We start from the raw sequence: 20,183 nt of genomic DNA on the forward strand, positions 1-20,183 counted from the left end.
TAATCGCACCTGATGTTTACAATACGTATACTTAACTACGACTTAGTAATAACAATTTATGTGAAAATATGTAATATTTTTTATTCATTGAGTTAGAGTAAGAATAATTTTTTATATACTTGGTGTGATTTGAGCGGCGTCATCTTTTCCAACCAACTTATACTTGTTTGCTCCCCGCTTTCTTTGCTCCACAGACACCAAAGATCAAGAATTCGAAATAAAAAAGAAAGATTGGTTAGGGGCTTTGCCCCTGTCACTTAAAAGGCAGATAACGGAGTGTAGCATGTAAATATGTATGGCCAAATAGGCCCCTAAACCTATTCGACATTTTCATTTGATACTTAAGCTAGGACTAATATCTATTGAACACCTACACCACTCAAGGTCTGTACCTATTAGATACTTTTTACGACATGGCAATGAATGTGTTTTTCACTTTCCTTGTGCGCATACTAGAACCCCAAATCATAATTTTTTCCAACTTGGGCACCTGAACATATTGGTGTTACACATTATCCGCGTCCCTCCATCTCCAACCACATGTCATCAACTCATTCGTCCCTCCACCACATTAGTAGGAGTTATGCGCACCATATTTTTTAAACTAGTTATCATTTTGTGTTTAATAGGTATGTATCTATTAAGATTTAAGTGTCTAATAAGAAAAAGGGTTCGTTGAGGTGTCAAGATGAAAGAAAGTATCAAACCCGCTTATGAATTTGGCCAGTATTTATTAACCACTCATAATATATTTGAGTCCAAATCCATTCAACCCGCCCAAAGATTAATAGGTTGGGCTACAACATTTTAGTTCACGAGTCTATTTGGACTGAACCCAAGTTAACCAATTATTTTTTATAGCACATTCTGACTCATGAAGTAGCCCAAATACAACCCATGAAGCTCACCTCAAAACAAAGGGATTTCAACCCAACTTATCTAAAAATTTATTTAGTTGTGGTACCATTAGTTTTTGTATCTAAGTTTAAAAATGAGAATCAAGGTATTTAAGTTTTAGGGTGTGTTTGATATGACGGAAAATATTTTCCCATTTTCCACTGTTTGGTTGCACAAAATAGTTTGGAAAAATTCTCCCCACCCTCTCCCCCCACAATTTTTTTTTTTTTTTTGTATTTTCAATTTTCTATTTTTTTTTGTTTTTCTGCATCACTCAACCACTCCCCCACCCCCGGCAAATTTTTTTTTTGACCTTTTGCTTTTACTTTCTTTTGTTTTTGCACCCCCACCCCACCCCACCCGCAAAATATTTTTCAACTTACACATTTTAAATACTAATTTATTATTTAAGAAAATATATTTTGATTCTCAAACTACTAATAGTATTTATTTACCTAAAGGCTTTGTTTATGCAAGATGAGCATGATTCTAAAACATGGGTCAAGTTGGGCGGGTTGGGCTATGACCTATTGTTTAGCCCATCTTGACCCAGACAATCTTAGCCCAAGTACACTTCGGGCTGGGGTGGACAATGACCCATTTATTGACCTAACCCATCTTGACCGGCCCAAATTCAGCCCAACCCGCTCATTAGCCACCCCTAAATATATTCGTCAGCAGAGCATCCTTTCCCAACCATTTCATGAATATACTGCACCAGGCCCCCACTTCCTTGCTGTATAGAAGCCCCAGCACAATAACACAGCAAGTGCAGCCATATGGAAAGAATCGCTTCTATTATCAGAAGGGAGAATACGTAAACCATCCAGTAGAGCAGTAAAAATATATGGAAATGGCTTAGAAACTATAAGCAACTATAATTTGGTTTCAACATGATACTATACTTGAATTTATGTATTGAAATAAGTGTGTTCAGGTAATCCTATAAACTAGGCCAGAGTAAAACCTAGCAGCATCATGATCAACCTCTTTGTTGCATGAAATCTGGAAAACCCAGAAACTAAGTAAATCTATCATTTTACAGATTTCCTATATCTGCCAATCCTAGAACCAAACATTCAGGGGGAGAAATAACTGAGAAGGTCAAATATCTTAGAAAGAGATATGTAAGGAATAGGTGTTCTCTAAAATAGGAAAAGTAAAAAGCAACAGCTATATTCTATACACACCAACCCAAAATCGTATCCATTCCCTACATTACAATTGAAGTACCAATTTTGCAAGCAAACTCCCTTAGCCAAAACAGGTGCTTGCTCAATGAAATCTCAGCATATACCTTAACTTCCTCGGAGGAAGGTGACATCCTCACATTAACTGCCGTGCTGCTATCTTTTGCTGAACCTAGAGCACCTTCTTTGCAGAATGGTACGCTTCCTTCGAAGATGGTCATCGAGCTAATGTAGAGGTGAGCTGGAAGATTATCTAGTTGTAGATCCGAACAGGCTTCTCAAAAGTGTGTCGGTTCTGCAGCACCAATATTAATCACTTATACATGTCACAAAGAAACAGGAAATAGTACACATAATAAACAACACGGCTTTGTAATTCGAGGGAACTTCACTCTTTAAATAGCATGCATGGCAAAAAAAGAGAGTATGTATATTTAATCTTACGTTCTCTAAGCTTACCAAGAAAACAATTCTGAACTGAGAAATTCTTTGATCTTAAACCATGGACTAAATTGATTACCAGATCCAATGAGATACAGGTAATTATTATACGGAAAACAAAATATAGGCAATCAAGAATCAAGATCATGAAATGTTCTTACTATACTAGACTACTAGTAAACATTCAAGCATACAAGTGTTCTCCAGAAGATAGACATGGCCAAAAACTCCAAAAGATGTTCTCTCAAGATAACCGATGGTGATAACCCTTGCTCAAGCCCAACCCATGTAACAAAAGAGACCCTCAAAAAATTTGTTTCTTCCCCCTTCAAAAGTTTAGGAACTTGGATAATTAGCTTCTGTAGTATAGTTAGTGCCCCGGGGTCAAGCCCAATTTTCTTTCGACAATGTTAAAATTCTTGCTCCACTATAGTGCTAAAGACCTAAGAATCTTCAGAGGGTTTCTAATAGATATGCTTCAAAATTTTGACAACTCACGCATAAAGCACAAGTGCATACCTGGTTGGCAGCATGTGATCTTTTTGGAGCATTGTCAGTGTGCTCTAATCCAAGGTACTGCTCCCAAGCACCATACACATCTCTTTTCTGTGAACCAATTGGAAAATTAAGATAATCAAACACATGATGAGGACTACACATCAACAGAGATGACGGAAAGGAAGCGCCGCCTACCTGAAAACGATTGGACACGACATCCGAGTCCTCGAGGTACTCCGGACGGCCCATGGATAAAAATGCAAATTTCCACTGCAGAGCAAAAGTAGCACAGGTCAAAAAATTTGAAGAACAACAAAATTATAAACTTTTACCAAAAAATAACTCGGAAAATTTCCGAGACGACAATTTCCTGAATAATAAGAGAAATGCAAAGGTATGATGATTGAATACCTTTGAAAACTCCTCATCTGGAGCCTGCAACTTTTTCTGAATACGAGCTTTAACTTCTGTCAATGTGTCACCCTCATGAATAACCAGGAAAAAGGGATCACCAAAGTTATGTATTTGCTGTAAACACAATAGATAGGAATGAAAAAAAGGAAAAATAAAAAAGAGGAACAAATAACAAAGAATTCAAGAAAGAACCTCCCTTGAAATAAACAATTACTGCAACAATATTTATACATGTACTTACTGCTTGATTTTGAGATGTGTCCTTCATAAAATGATAAACATGAATTAATCGACTATGAGGACCCAGGTTTTTCTCCTCTTCAGGAATCTGTAATGCAGAAAGTGTGTTAGTAGTTTGCAAACATCTGTAAAATCTATGCTACAGCTATTATAAGTTTATACTCTAAGTGGAGCCTACACAAGCAAGTTAAAAAGAATTCATAACATCGATTCTAGAAAATAAAACATACTTATGACATATCAATGACATCAAAACAGAGTATTCTGGACGGATGTAAACAAAGAGAGGTAAAGATATAGAAAATATTCATATGACCAAAAATATCTGACTACATATGTCATGTTTCAGTACATTATGCTAGATGGTCAAGCAGGGAAGAACTGAAACAATCATGAAGATTGAAGCTCGAAATGAGAAAAGAAAATAAAAAGCAGGGAACAAGAGGCATTCATATAGATCCATTGCCAGAAAGTAAATCCTACCTGCTCTTGTGAATAAACTAAGGAAGCAAAAATTAGATATTAAAACCTACCTCCTCTGCACGTAGCGTCCAGTATTGATCATTTATGTTCTCAATCCTTTCATTAAGGGGAAAAATCTGCAGTAAAAAGACGGATGCAAGGTTACAAATGCTACCAAGGGGCAAACTGGAAAACATTGTTACATCATGTCCTTTCGTGAATTTCTTTACCTCTTTTGACAAAACATATGTCCACTGTTTAATTACACACACACACACACACACAGAGTAAATCATGTTTCATAAGCATACATCCACCCAGACACATGTATGATATTCTTCTTTTCTTTAATCTAATTTTTTTTTTGGTTGGCCTCTACTGCCTTAAGCACCATATAGCAGTGTCCTCTAGAAAACAAAGAAAGTAAAAAAGATTAAAATATACAACAAGTAAGCTGATCTGAGTACTGAGAAGCGAGAAGCATCTCAGCAGATCCAAAAACACAGTAAAAGGAATACCTTATATATCTTGTGGTAAAAAACTTCCAGCAATCTTAGTTCAGCATCCGGCGTTGATAATTCAACCTGCTCCATAACAAGAGATAAGATGAGCGATCTTCTTACTACAGAAGAGAGAAGGTCAGTTTTTCCCCTTTCTCCTAGTTCCCACAACATGTTTATAGACTTTTAACTTATTTTTGGAGGGGGGAGAGAGTTCAAAGGCATCCAGTTCTAAAGCACAAGAAAACTCCAAACTACCTTTGCTTTCAGGTCGTTAAGGACATCTCCTATGGTACTTTGTTTTGGCAATCTGATAGTATGGATAGTGACCTGAAAATTGTCCAAGATTATATTACAGAAAGATGAGGAAAAATGTGTCATCATACAGAATGACATTCAGCACTCACTTCATCTTTGGCAGCATGATGGAAAGTAACTTTGAGAGCTTTTAAGCCCTGCAGCTCTGGTAAAGGAATATCCAGGACTTCATAATACAGAATATCTGAAGTCTTCAAAGAGGGGATATGATGTCAACAGTAGCTAGTAATAAACAACTGTATGAGTAAAAGATACTTACACATCTAGGGAAAGCCAAAATAAACAGAATACCTGATTATAGTGACTGAGCATTTCTGTGAGACGATCAACTCCACGATACCTTATTGGCTGCGGTTTTGGTTGCTGTGAGTAGCAGTTATGTGACGTAAGCCTTACTTTTGATGCATCATCCAAGCCAAGATGGCGAGCTAAGTGTTCAACAACTTCATCATAGTTGTTCTTCTTTGACCTAGAAGCATGTCATCAATTAATGAAAGGAGTTGACAATAAATACAAATCTAGAACTTCTAATACAAAACCAGATACATACAACTCAAGACTGAACTCGTCCTCCTTGGGTTTCTCCAACGAACGAAAACGAACAACCTGTAAGCCATCCAATAGAGCTTGTAACTATCAAAAATACTCAAGATTTTTGAAAAATACAACTAAATAGACAGAACTTTTTTCTCGAACTCCGTCCCAGTTGAACTGGGATCCTAAATTGGGTCAAAGTGAGCAAAATAAAGTATAGCAGGCATGAAACCTAAGATAGAGCCACTGTCAAAATCTACTGCCTGCAACAACCTCTCATACTCCAGCAAACACTATCAGAAAAACGGTGTGCAGTACATACCTGGCGATTGTGCACATACTCCAAAAACAAAGGAACCTCAGGAAAGCGATATTGTTCGCTGTCTTGATTTCGAAGGGATTTCTGAAAGCAAATAATATCCCCATCTTCTAGCTGCAAAACCGTGGTATTGCATAAAAAAATTTGTTGCTAATAAATCCAGCAGAAGAAACAAAAAAGAAAAACTATTGAAAGAAAATGACTACAACACCAAAGGCATAAAAACCTCAAAGTGGCAACTGGCTTGATTGCACATACCTGACTACCGCGAAAACTCAACTTCCCGTCTATGTGTTCACACATCACATTGGGTTCAAATTTTATTTCCTGTGAATAACAAAACATGAAAAATCACATATCATATGTTAAGAGTTAAAAAACTATTAGCAAGAGAAGAAGAAAACCTAACCTCAAAAAGTTCAATTTCATCATCAGGCAAAAAGCCAGCCAACTCATTTAGCTTTGTTAATATCTCAAGAGGCTTGCCACTTCCTTTAACAAAAAGCCGACCAACATACCTGACAACAAAAAGGAAATTAAAGGGAGAAAGACCAACAAAAGTCTCAGTGAGAAGTATGGAGTTGATGGTCCCTAGATTACTAAGTCTGTTAGCATCCTTTACGGTGTTGGGGTTTGGAGGAATATCAGGAACCTGTGACAATAATTTATGGACAACATTAGTTTCAAAGTTGGGGATGGGCGGAAGACCTCTTTCTGGAATGACTGCTGGATTGGACATGCTCCTTCGAAGGGTTGGCCTGACATACATAGACTTTACCTGATGTTAGAAGCAATAGTGCCCCACAGAGGCAGTGATGGTTAGAACCTCAACTTTTAAAGGACCTTAAGTTACTGGGAAATGGGTAGACTTGCTGAACTGCTATTGATTCTGGAGAATTTCCAAGGTCTGTCACTATGCCAGGACAGGATGATTTGGAAAACTGAAAAAGCAGAGGTCAATTCACAGTGAAATCTTTGCTATGATAGCTTCATTTCAAGAGAACTTCAGGATAATTTTTGGCCTTGGAAACAGATCTGGAAAAGTAATGCTCCTTACGAGAGTGTGTATCTCATGGTTGGTGACCTATAAATCATTCTTGACCCAGGATAACTTACAACGAAGAGGATCGCAATTGTGCTCCAGGTGCTTTTTCTGTGGATCAAGTTCAGAGAGCATAGATCATTTGTTTTTACACTGCTACAACACTGACCAAAGGACAGTGTTCTTTAACATGGTGGGACTTAAATGGTGCATGCCCAGAGACACAACTGAGCTTTTGAAGTGCTAGAACATCAAGGGCAGGAACAAGAAATAGGAAATGGTGGTACACTATACCTTCTTGTATTTGGTGGTCCATTTGGAGGGAAAGGAATATGAGGTGCTTTGAAGAAAAAGAAAGCTCTATTCAAAAGATCAAAATGAACCGTACTTTTGTTTTATTTTTGGTGTAAGCAGAATTTTACCAGTGAAACAGAGGAGCTGTTAGATCTGATAGGATCCCTCTAAGAAGAGAAGGGACAAATTTTTGCTTTTAATCTGTAAATACTTTTGCTTGCACGTTCTTGGTGCTTTTATTCAGTACAATTACCAATTCTCAAAAAAAAAAACTCAACCACAGCATGGCTTCTCACATATGCAGCCCAAAGCAGTTGGACTTTTGCAGCACTTCCAAGGTTCGAATTCATTAAAATTTGGAATAAACCCTATGAATATGATGACCTTATCAAGTCCAAAAGAAGTATACTCATGCTCTATGGTGTCAGATTCAAATCTCTACAATGTCTTTTTAGACCCCTCTAGATTAAGTAAAAGTACAAAGCACCTGGTCATGTTTTCTCAAAATAAATAAGGAAAGATCCCAAATTCAAGCATGAAAATCACTACTTTAGTGAAAGTATTCCAGCTATAGTAAAGCAAATGTAATACCTTATCTCCTCTTTCAGAGGGTCATAAAGTTTGAAATATAGAAGGATATCTTCCTTGGTCTTCTCTGGTGGAGGAAAAGGTTGCAAATCCTGCAAGAAAAATAAAACACAAAAGTAAACATGAAGAATAAAACCTCACAGAAAAAGCATGCAACATGTGAATCATCGAAAGGGAAGACAAATAGGAAGATGATACATTACCAGGCCAAATTCTACTTCCAGAAACAGTTTCAGCTCAGCATTGTTCGCTTTATTTGAAACCTCCCTCAGTTGGCCAACCTAAAAACACATCATGTAAGATCATTAACACCGACTTAATCAAGCATTCCCATTGTTTACAGATTGTACAAAGCATGCACTACATAAGAAAGAGTACCAGACGAAAATGATCGTAATACCAGCAACAATTCTTACACACTTCAAGAAAATCACTTTCAAGGGGGGTCTGAGGGGTCCCAACACTTAACCCAATACAAAAAAATGTCTGGAGAGAGAGAGAGAGAGAGAGAGAGAGAGAGAGAGAGAGTGTGTGTGTGTGTGTGTGTGAGAGAGAGAGAGAGAGAGAGAGAGAGATCAATGGACTTGTGAACCAGCCATGGATGAACCAACATGATCAGAAAAATTAAAATCCTATTCACTAACGACTGAAGACATCTATTTCACTAAGCAAGGCGAAATTGGTGAATGTGAAGTTCATAACCAAAATTTTCAAAAACGGAGTTACGATTGCCATAATAATTATGTTCCTTAATGTATCGAAGTCTACATATCTGTATTTCTTTCTTTGTTCTTGCTAAGATACAACCTTACCCACAGCCTTTTTCTTTGGGTAGATGACAGATCAAGAAAGAGAAATTGATGAATCAAACTGTCCCATATAGGCGCAGACCGTATAAGGAATTGTATAGTAATGACCTACAGCTTCACACCACTGGCAAGAATACCATGCTGAGATTATTCTTTTTTGTTTTTTTGTATGGTTGCTGACTGTTTTACTGAGGATGGCTGGAAGCTGTAATTTAGGAGGAATTTCAATGACAGGGAAATCAATGAAATAAGTCAATGACTAGAATAATTGGAGCCTGTGTTCTTGGATGGACATGGAAGCAATGCCCAGGTTTGGACAGCTAAAAGGGATGGAACATTTTCTGTTAGCAGCTGCTACAACTTATTGCAGCAAAAACTATGTAATTGGGAGGAGAAGTTGCCCTGGAGGATGCTATGGAAGACTAAAGCACCTAATAAAGTTGCCTGTTTTGGTTAGGTGGCAAGAAATGCATCTTAGACACAAGAACCGCTTCAGAAGAGAGGATTTATATTGTGCAGTAGATGCTTTCTCTGTGAGAAAACTTTGGAATCAACCGACTATATATTACTTCATTGTGATTTTTTTCTTGGCAAATTTGGACATTATCCTAAATATTCTTGGTTTGCAATGGGCCATGCCACAAGAGGTGCAGAGGTTACTCTTTGCTTGAGAGAAATAGAAGATGTTTTGAGGAGGGAAAACAACATTTGGCTTTTATCAAATGTAGATGTTTGCAAAATCTGCTTTTCTGGTGCAAGGGAGGATGAATGTAACTAGGGGCGTCAATGGATAATTAAAAACCGACTAAACTGACCAAACCGTACCGTACTGAACCGATTGTTAGGTTTCTTTTAATAAAACTATAGGTTTTTATGTAAATCTATAACCGTATCGATAATTAGGATACGTTTTTTATTTTATGAAAATAAACCGAAAAAATACTGAACCGTACCGAATAAATTTACATGTTAAAACTATATTTATATATTAAGTTTAAAAATAATAAAGCATTAAATTTTTCTTGGGTCTTGAAATTATGAAAATAGTACAAGCCAACAAGTAATTAAACACAAAATCCTAATTCCCAAACCTATTATGCTACTCCTATAAAAACTAAATTATTTTCAGCATATTCACTAGCAAGACACAAGGTATTGTAGCGATTATGAGTAGTAAACTACAATGTATTATGTTTCCTCTCGTTTGATTTAGATTTATCTTTTTAAATATTTAATCTTCTATAGACTTTATTCTTGAGTCCCAGTTCCAACTTGGTTATTATCTTTCCACTCGTGTGATTTATATTTTCTTTGTATTAATTTGCTTAATTTTTTTGACGCTGCTGTAGAATATTGATGGATCTATACTCTAGCCATCTTTCATATTTTCTTAATTCATCACTCTTTAAAATGTAAAAATGTCTAGAGAGTTTTGTTAAGTCCTATAAAAGTACGTATAATACTGCATTCTACTTCTTCTAGTGACTTTTACATGACATTTTTAAAAAAATCGAAAATTAACCGAACCGTACCGATACCGAAGAGAAACCGATATGGTTGGGACGGTTTCGAAAAGTCTAATTTTGGTTGTACATAATAGAATAACCGAACAATTAGTATGGTACAAAATTTACAAAATAACCGGCCGAACCGAACCATTGACACCCCTAAATGTAACAGATATTTTAGACTTTTTAGAATCTCTGAACTGAATGTGATATTTCTGTATTGAAATGTCCGTAACTCTGGTTTGTACCTTCGCAATACCCTCTTGGTATTGCCTTAATAAAATTACTTATCTTATAAAAAGATTATAATATCTTTTTGTCATGTGATGGGATAAGCCAAGAGCAAATTTTATGTGGAAAACCAAACATGATTGGAAGATTCCTGAGCTGAAGAGAGCATCACCAGTAGAACTGCAGTCATAATTCAAGCACAGAGCACACTGCAGGAGATAGGATTGGAAGACAGAACTTACGGATTGAACTTCCTCTTGAGCTGTCAATGGACGATTAGGCCGATACGTATGGTTCTGGCGTTTTGCCCATAGCCAGTAACGTTGAAATTGCACTGGTATACCTAATTCTTTTGCAACCTCCTCCTGAAAACAGATATACCATCAGACAAATGCCATACTTAAGACTTACAGTGATTAACCAATGACAATCATAAGAAATAAGTTTATCTTGTCTGCTGAGAGAGCATAAATAATTTTGTGAACCTCATATCCTAACCATGAGAACTTTGTGCTCTCCTGAATTTTTGGTTATTGTATCTCCTCATTTTCTACCTATATAGCACTCAGAACTTGAAGTTATATCTTTTCACTCAATATAAAGCACAAGTATAGAAGTTTACATTCCATATCTCTACTTGTAGAAGCAACAAATTTGACTTGACACTTCTTTATTTAACACGGTCAAACTGAATGCATCCCATGAAGTACATACAATTGCTCCTCATGTTTAATAACAGCAGTATGGCTATAAATTTTCAAATCTATGAGCAAAAGAAATGCAAAAGCAAGATAAATGTACCTTGAATTGAGTAAACGGCATCTGTTTCTGAATACGGAAACTGCGCACTTTATCATGATCCACAAGATCAAAATAAATCTCCTTTCCGATTTGTTCACCAAGGTCTTCATCACGAGCTACCTGTAAATAAAATGATTTAACTTCAGTTAAAAGTTCCCTAAATATAAAGATGCAAGAAGTAAAGGATAGAGACTAAAAGTTGAAAGAAACCTTGATGATTGTATACAGGTGAGCCTCTGCTTTCTCCTTTCTCTTTTGTTCCTTTTCTTCTTGCTCTTTCTTTAGTCTTATCTGAAATTTGAGGTTGATAGAAGATTACTATGACTGAACCAATAGAATGAGAAATTAATCAACAGTATTGGGTAGAAACCCACCCTGAGATGCTCAGCTATTTCCTTCTCATCAACATTGCATATAATCTTTTCCTTGTCACTTTCACGTATATAAACAAGCATATACGCGTTCGAATATTTTGTAAATTTGAATGGTGAATTGTTGAACCCAGGGTTTGTGTGCGGTAACTGTTAGCAAGAAATGACAATTAAAATGCGCACAAACCTAAAAGAAAATGCAGGATATACACTTCTTTTAATATAAAAGATCCAAGCATAACTTAAAGTGTACAGGAATAGGACGAATACCTCTTCCTCACCACCATACTGTTCTTCCAAAGCTCTCTTTGTATCTTCTTTTGTCACACGCTCATCATCAAATTTATACCTAACAAGACGAAATGCTTAATGAATCAAACCAATAATCAGAGAGTAAAATCTGGAGACATTATGTCAACGCGAAGCAGCCATCAAGAAGACCAACAGCATAACCGCTTGGCAATCAAAAGCAAGCACAAACAGGTGGAATACTGGATAGGGCGTATGTCTGATACAGGAACATTCAAATTTTAGCAAGTTTTAACAAATTCCGAAGAATTCTATGAAGTACGTAGAAAATGGAGTATAACAAATACGAAGCTTTAGAAATGTTCAAATCTTCCTCTGGCAGGGCTAAATTAAACTAAAACATTAAGAAAAGGATAGATGTTCAAGAAAAGCCCAATTATAAATGTTGAAGAAGCATGTCAGCTGACTGCAGAACATTGACAAAAGCCCAATTAGAGATGTTGGAGAAACACGCCTGCTGACTGCAACAAACTGCATACCATTGATCAGAGAGTGTTGGCCTTATATAAGCATAATAGTGCCCCCCATGCACCCCACCGCTGTGAACTAAAACACTGAAAAAAAATAAAAGAAATTCACCACGTTATTCAACTTAAAGGTTGACCAAAAGCTTTTGAAAAAATGAGCAATAACTAGCACCGAGAAGATTATCATGAAAACAGAATAAATTGAGACCTGTGCAGAGTGTAGAGATTGCGGACACTTCGATCTGCGTCTGGAGATAAATATTTTCCATTCTCTCTATCAAGGTCAAGTTGCAAAGGGAACTCATATCGGTCATTTATCTATATTGTCAATAAAAGAAGTGATTTCAGTAATAAACATCACATGGAAAACATATAGTTAGAAGTCAGCAAGCTAGCAAAACAAAAAAAAAAAGCCCCATCACTGTAACCAATTCCTCAAAAACTGATCTCAAGATGAGCGAACTTCCTTACCATGAAATATGAATACAGATCAAAAATAAAGTAAAACTCCAGATGAAAGACAGATGGAGAAAAAGTTTCAGCCTGCTTAGTCCATGAAAGTATGAGGAGGTGGCCATTTTACGGTACTAATAAACAGGAAACTCCCATGAATGCATAAGAACAGATAAGACTAAGCCAAATTGCATTTTTTTGTGCCAATCTAATTTATGTATCGTTTATAGGATGCCAGGACTAATCTGAATTAAATTTAAAAATTTCTCTTAGTTTACTACTTATCCAATTAAGAGAAAAGAAAGAAAACATTGTCACCTACACCTGTACAATCAAGTGGGATCAATTAATTACCTTGATCATAGCATCCCGTGCAAAATCATATTCGAAGCGTTTTAACTGAAGTTGGAGAACAGGAGGGAAGTCAATGAAAAGGACACCTTTTCGAGCATCCTGTAAAAACTGGGAGTTACAACGAGAGAGCTATGAAGAAATCAGATATCAGAAATTTAAGGACATTAAAGACATTTAACCTGTAAACCATGTTGTTCTGCATGATATTTGTTGTCACCCTCAAGGCGTTCTACTTCAACATACTTGTCAAAAGAAGCATACACATCACGACATCCTTTGACATCAAGCTGAAGATCTGACCAAAGAGACATTTTTATAAATAAAATGATAAAATGGTCTTCCAAATTCCATTAAAAAACCATCACAAAAATTAAGCTAGTTCTGTAGGTTCTAAAACTACCATAAAAAGATTCTTTTCTTGTTGATTTGTAGTCCACATTGATGCATTCGATATAATTCATATGATGCCCCTCAAGTAATTGTTGTATTGTGCCCTCTACAACAGTTCCCTGAGCCAGAGAAATAAAAGTTAAAAGAAATTAATAATCCAAAACAATAATCTTGTTGCTAAAGAAGTATATCATCCAAGATAAAGGTGTTTGTAAGTTCTAAGTCTTCAATTCCATTAGACACATTACCTTCATCTTATCTTCGAGCTTTTCACAAAGAACCCTGTTAAGTTCTTGTACATCATGCTGCATGAAAGAATCATAGGTATCCCACCCAAAGGACTTTGTCAACTCTTTTGTTGATACACTAGTGTCACTATACTGGAGCTTATAAAACAAGCTCTGTAAAGCCAAAGGGATGCTGCTGGACGGATTGTCATTCTCAGTTGTTGGCATATGATACACAGCCTGAGAAACAAGTATAAATTAACCATCTGTAGGAGGATAATATCAAAGACATCATTCATGCTACAAGTCTAACCTTTCTAAAATAGGGAATATGGTATAGTGTTTGGAGGAGAGAATTCATATAACAAGTGGCTCCCTGATTCTTAAGGCCAACACAACCAGTCTCCTTCTTAGAGTCATGGGACCAGTAATCAATGACTTTACGCACGGCAACATCAGCTTCAACTATGACAGCATCATCCACAAGATAACCTCTTCCAGGATCATATAGCTCACTAAGAGGCATGAATGACGTGAAACCCCAGTCACTCTCTCTTGCATTAAACTGGTGCTGAGTATCTGGCATAAGGATCATAACACTTAACAAAACAGCCAGCATACGAATCAAATCACAATTCTCTATGACATAAATTCAGACCCCTCAAAGGAAGAGAGCACTGAAAGTAGCATCATAAAATAAAATATCTCCAGAAGCGTAAATTAGAAAGGTCAACCAAACTGATTGAAAAACGAATTCAGGATATACTCAAGAAAGATGGCAATCGAATCAAGTTTCCTTTAAAGATATCCCCCGATCAGGATTTATTCTCTCAAATACAAGAGAGTAACTTTATACACCATCTCACAAGCTGATTGAAAATGAATTCAGGACATAGTCAAGAGAAGATGACTATTTATCAAGTTTCCTTTAAAGGAATTCCCTGATCAGGATTTTAATCTCTCTCCAATGCAAGAGAATGACTACACACACCATCTAATTAATTTTCTCCAACAAGCTGCTTTAAAATCCTTTCTCAGGAAAGCTTTGAAGGTCGAGTTAAAAAGATGGACAAAGCAGTGCAGAATCTTCAAAATCGATTACAGTAAACACCATAGACTTAAAAGTAGGTCAAAATCATTTCTAGTCAGATCCTTTAGGCAGTCCCTTCCAAAGATGCATTACATAGACCCTCTACAAAATAATTGCAGTCATCAAGATCGCAGAGGTGGTCTTTGATCAGATATTCAATGTACTGTTCCCCAATGTATGAACAATCAAATGATCTGCACCACTAAACCAATTTTACATGCGCCCGCAAGTTGGCCCAGACACAGCCGCCACAAAAAAAATTAGAGAAAAAAACTAATTTGCACAAGCACTCTATACATGTGGGAGGGCGCAACCCTTGGTTCAACAGTACAGTTTCTCCTTTGGCTCTGGTGACCTGGGCTACAGGTTTGAGGCATGGATAAACCTCCTAGCAGAAAAGCAAAAGGAGTTGCTACATACGATATACCCCCCCACTTTCCCCTAACCCCATACTATTTTGCATGGCATAAGCCCTTTACTCTATACAAAGTGGCATCTGGAAGAAGAGGAGACGATACGTCGGATAACCTCATCCCTCGCTTGTGAATAAGCCCATATAAACAATTGAAATGCAAGAATTGCCTCTTACAGAGAAACCTATAATAAAAGAAAGTAATGGTCTAAAAGAAGCTTGCTATTCCATTGAAAAACTGGAGATCGTAGCTTGCCTAAAAATTATACCAAAACAAAATGACTTCTGGCTAACATGGAAAACTCTACATTGTGTCCAAAGAGCTGATAGTTACAAGCAAAAAGCTTTTGCCATTTACATAAAAAAATTAGCTAAAAATTATGTATAAGAACGTTAAAATATATTGTCTTTATTAACTCTACAAATGACTGGTACAGTAGGTCTTGATCAACACCCACACGGTGACCAACGAGATTCAACTTAATAAACAAACCTTTTCAGAACCTATTAGATTTGTCAGTATTATAAGAGGCCTTTCAAAAACACAACAGGTAAAGAAAATAATGATAAAGGTGAATCTATTAAGTTTTGGCAAAACAAACAAAAGAAACTCATGGAGAACTAGCAAGTTGACAGGAGAATAGAGCAATAAGACATTTCATTCAACCACATCATTGTTGAATAAATTTTTAAAAGAATTAACAGCTACATAAAAACCTAAGTCGTGTGTTTTAATATTAAGTGCCCCAACTATAACACATGGGTGGAAGTTCCTTTAATACTTGGTTCCTTACTGACGGAAAAAAATCTAAAGTATGCATAAAACACTGTGGACATAAGATATCCAGAAAGTCTAGGTTTAATTATTACTCTCCACAGCTGGCAATGAGGAAAATCAGAGGAACCTAACCCTAAAGCCATATTCAAATGGCTTAAACTACACAGAAGTTAAATCAGCTATAGATTTTCCCTCCTTTTAAACCAATGCACAAAAGTTCATATATTTATACAACAAATGAGAACTCTGACCTTTTCTCACTGTGAACTTATTATGAATTCGGTTGAGAATAGCTAAGCTAAACTGTGCATGTCTACTCCACCCATAAGGCAATGTTGCAGAATCTGCCACATCTAAATACATTGATAAATTGTCCACATTGTTCCCTTTTGGGAATATCAATATCCTCCTGCCAGACACAATGCACCATATAGTACATAAAAAAATATCATATCCGCATTAAATTTGTAAAGCAATCCACTAAAAAGCAGGATGTTGAAAATAATTACCATTTATATCCTCCTACATTAAAAACATCAGAGTACAACTTCTTCACATTCAACCTTGAAAAATTATCGATAGTCCATGTGAACCGGGCTGACGCCGGATCATCCACAGTACTTGCTGTGTCCGCTGGTGCAACTGCCAAAAATAAAGAGCATGCAATATCTTTGAAAGACCGAGAAAAAGATACAATATTGATCAATCAACCAAAACTCAATCCAACTTGTTGGGGTCAGTGATATGAATCTTCTACATATTCTGCTCAATTTGGCTCCATTTCATTCTAATATTGGTCGGTAATTAGTCTTATCAGGCAAATTACAACATGCTACAATTAAACAACGTAAAGATGTGCGAACATACACATGTATTCCACTAGTAAAGTAAAAAAACCACAAATGACAAATAAAATGACTATAAATACATTGTTACTCTAAACATGTGTGTGTGTGTGTATGTGAGCGCGTAAAAGTAGGTGAGATACCTTCCATAGGCTGAGGTCCCTCAGTAGGAAAGTCTGAACTGGGAACAAGCATTTCGTGCCCTTCTGGCTGCCAAAAGATAAACCAAAGAAGCAATTAATTCGATCTAACAAAGCTGGACAGCTTTGATCAATCTTTCGCATTTTAAAAAGTGATAGTCAGGCCAAGTTTTACACCGCTATCACATCAGGTTATTGAATTCGGCATACGTTCATCTAAAAGATGACTTTCTTTTTTAAAATTCTAACAAGCAAAGAGCCTTTGAACAAAAACAGGCAAAACAAAGTAGAGCTGAAAAATCAAAGTGAATTCATAGAACAACACAGCGGGTTAATCATCACTATCGAACTTCAGAGATTTTTGTCAATTCAAGCCGTAATCACAGAAGCTTAAAATTCAGCAACCATATATCCAAAAAGGATTTAAGTTATATGCACTTACAGTGCAATGAAAGTTTTTACAGCATGCGTGTCATTTAACCAATTATAACAGGTTACTTACCAATTTCTTCAAGATTATCAATCAACGTTATTAAGTAAAGTTACCTGCAATTACCTTTTAAACGACCTAATTGTGTTAATTTATTTTCACCGACAGCGCATAGAACTTAAGCTCATCCAAAAAAAGGAATCAAAAATTTTGCAACACGCCACGAAATAAAGCTACTTCAGACAAAAACAATACGCTAAAAAGAGTAAACTGTAAGAAAAAAAAGTAAATTCACGCAGTAACGCAGCTTATGAGTTACTCAGTATCGCGTTTCAAAGAAATTTTAGGTCAACATCACACCACAATCACAGAGGACTAAATTCAGCACCTATAAACAAATAAAAAAATCACCATTTTCAAACTACACCAGGCAAAGCTACTTCAAACAAAAACAATACGAACGTGCATTCACCAGCAACACAGCTAATAAAATCAGTCAGCGTCAGCGTTTTAAAGAAATTTTATGTCAATTTCACACCGCAATCACAGCGGACTATATTCAGCACCTATATTTTCAGAACTACACCGAAGCAAAACTACTTTAAACAAAAAACAAATACGCAAAACAAAGTAAAACTATGAAAAAAAGTGAATTCGAACAGTAACAAAGCTAACAAATTTTAGGTCAATTTGATACAGCAATCACAGCGGACTATATTCAGCACCTATAAATCAAATAAATCAAACTTTTAAAAATTACACGAAACAAAGCTACTTTACGTAAAAAAGAGTAAAACTGTAAAAGAAAAGTGAATTGAAAGAGCTTAAATTACAAAGAGATGAAGAGGAAGATTATTGTACATCTATCGGAGGAGGAGTGAGAAGAGTCATTGCCGGAGAACTGGTGACGGTACGATCTTCGGCGAATATGAGATAATTCCGGTAACTGAGAATTCGACGAATGTGAGAGGGAATTTAAACGTGAAAGGAGGATGGATCGAGGGACTTATTTGAGTTGGAGTTCTTGTGTGATGAGGAAAAGGAAGAGCCGAAGAGGTAAGTGAAAGGAAAGAGGTTTATAGTAGGGGTACTTTCGGTATTTCATAGAGGCTTTTTTTTGTTTTCTTTTACTCGAACTCGGTAATCTACAGTCGGTCAGTGTAAGGCTGTAAGCTGGTCGTTTTTTAAAATTGTTCTCACTTTTTCTCTCCTTTTTTATTTTTTTTTATTTTGCTTCTTTCTCATGACGGTATAGAAAAAGGGAAAAGAGAAAGTGAGATAGTAAAAACTAAACTCACACCTATTATACTAAAAAAAAAAAATATTTATGAGTTAAAAGAAGCTTACCGAGGATATAAAAGTGTGGGGAGGTCAAGGACGAGGGTTGTAGGTTGACGGATAGTAATTTATTTCTCATAGGCTTACCAGTAGTCCTAGGATTATTTTTGTATTATTTTATTCATGGTTCTTTACTATTACATGGTGTGTCATTCGCGCATGTTAACTTAATATATTGTTGTTACTATTGTTTGCTATTTTTTGCCTTATCTCCGCTTTTTCTTGAGCCGAGAGTCTATCAAAAATAATATTTTTATTTTTATAAGATAGAGGTAAGGTCTGCGTACACACTACTCTTCTTAGATCCATTTATGATAAAACAGTGAGTTTGTAAAGGAAGTTATTTTATGATATTCAATATTGTTGGAATAATTGTTGTTAATACGGTAGTGCAATTGAATGTGATCTATTTCGGACAAGTCATGATTTTTGTAGTATTAGTTATTGAAGTTTTTTGTGAAACGGTGGAAATAACTTTACACTTAAACAAATGTGTTGAGCTTGAGTTGTACTAACAAAAAATATTTTGTTATGAAACACTTCAACACATCTAAAAGGGAGTTGTTTTCTCTTTTATACTAGTATGTTAGGAAGTCTAATGGAAAAAATAAAATATATTTATTACAAATAGACATAAAAGGACATGACGTTACTTCAGTTTATTGAGGACATGACTTCGATAGGAGGGTGTGAAGGTCGAACATTAGGGTCGTGAGTTGACGGGCAGCTTATTTGTCTAATCTTTCCATTAGTATTAGTACAAGTCTTGTATTTTCATATTCTTAGCCCCTTGCTATTACACGGTATGTCATTAGTGTTGTATTCTTAGATTTTTGTTTTGCTTCTGTGTCTTATTACTTTGTTGTTGTTACTGTGTGTTTATTGCTTCACTTTCACTTCTCTTGAGACGAGGGTCTTTCGAAAACAGTCTCTCCCCCGTCATAAGGTAGAGGTAAGGTCGATGTAGACTTTACCCTCCCTAGACTCCACTTGTAATATTTCACTAAGTTTGTTGTTGTTGTTGTACTTGTGTACGGTCAAAACCGATTTGAGTATGTCGTACGGACTGGTCGAGACGATAATGTTTCGATCAAAGGATATCTGCATGACAAGCTCGGTCAAGGTCCGAAGTAAGGGCGGCGAGCTTCGAGCTCTAAGACCGATCAATGACAAGCTCAATATCATTATCGAGCTCATATCCAAATCGAACTACGAGGCAAAGCGGAGATTATCGAAGATGCATGAACCGACCAACACTCATCCTAAATACCGAGACCCCAAGTCAGAATCGAGCTCGGACCAAGGTCGAGGGCTCGATCCAATACCGAGCTCGAGCTACTATCGAGCTCGTAGACTAGGGCCGTTGCAACCGCACTATGGGAGAGAATCTTGGCGGAAATCGAGGAAAAGACAATACATCATGGGCTCTCCACTACGTATTTTTTATTGTATATAAAGTAGGATCCTTCTACTATAAGAGGGACATGGATTGT

General features: G+C 36.4%; 1 protein-coding gene across 1 annotated transcript; it reads right to left on the reverse strand.

Moving 5' to 3' along the window:
- Window positions 1-1,887: 1,887 nt before the first annotated feature.
- LOC104112365 (ubiquitin C-terminal hydrolase 12-like) lies at window positions 1,888-18,396 on the reverse strand. Its single transcript, XM_009622254.4, has 32 exons — window positions 18,214-18,396; window positions 16,926-16,992; window positions 16,447-16,579; window positions 16,189-16,346; window positions 13,971-14,236; window positions 13,679-13,897; window positions 13,441-13,549; window positions 13,220-13,335; window positions 13,041-13,139; window positions 12,442-12,551; window positions 12,246-12,320; window positions 11,728-11,806; window positions 11,461-11,607; window positions 11,297-11,377; window positions 11,087-11,206; window positions 10,528-10,650; window positions 7,941-8,018; window positions 7,741-7,829; window positions 6,223-6,331; window positions 6,072-6,140; window positions 5,817-5,927; window positions 5,511-5,566; window positions 5,252-5,429; window positions 5,050-5,151; window positions 4,901-4,972; window positions 4,661-4,726; window positions 4,214-4,279; window positions 3,682-3,768; window positions 3,438-3,554; window positions 3,222-3,296; window positions 3,048-3,134; window positions 1,888-2,382 (listed from the first exon to the last, which is right to left on the reverse strand). The coding sequence occupies exons 1-32, from the start codon at window positions 18,241-18,243 to the stop codon at window positions 2,341-2,343; spliced, it is 3,336 nt and encodes a 1,111-aa protein (XP_009620549.1). The 5' UTR covers window positions 18,244-18,396; the 3' UTR covers window positions 1,888-2,340.
- Between the last annotated feature and the right edge of the window lie 1,787 nt (window positions 18,397-20,183).

Source organism: Nicotiana tomentosiformis, chromosome 5, assembly GCF_000390325.3.
Source record: "Nicotiana tomentosiformis chromosome 5, ASM39032v3, whole genome shotgun sequence".
Lineage (NCBI taxonomy): Eukaryota > Viridiplantae > Streptophyta > Magnoliopsida > Solanales > Solanaceae > Nicotiana > Nicotiana tomentosiformis.

What these genes read in the sequence shown, in the direction of transcription:
- LOC104112365 (XM_009622254.4), bottom strand. Translation starts at nt 18,243, where the DNA reads ATGACTCTTCTCACTCCTCCTCCGATAGAT. An exon ending in AGTATGGTGGTGAGGAAGAG is followed by an intron (nt 11,608 to 11,727) that starts GTATTCGTCCTA and finishes TCTTGCTAACAG; the next exon opens with TTACCGCACACAAACCCTGG. An exon ending in GACGAGTTCAGTCTTGAGTT is followed by an intron (nt 5,430 to 5,510) that starts GTATGTATCTGG and finishes ACATGCTTCTAG; the next exon opens with GTCAAAGAAGAACAACTATG.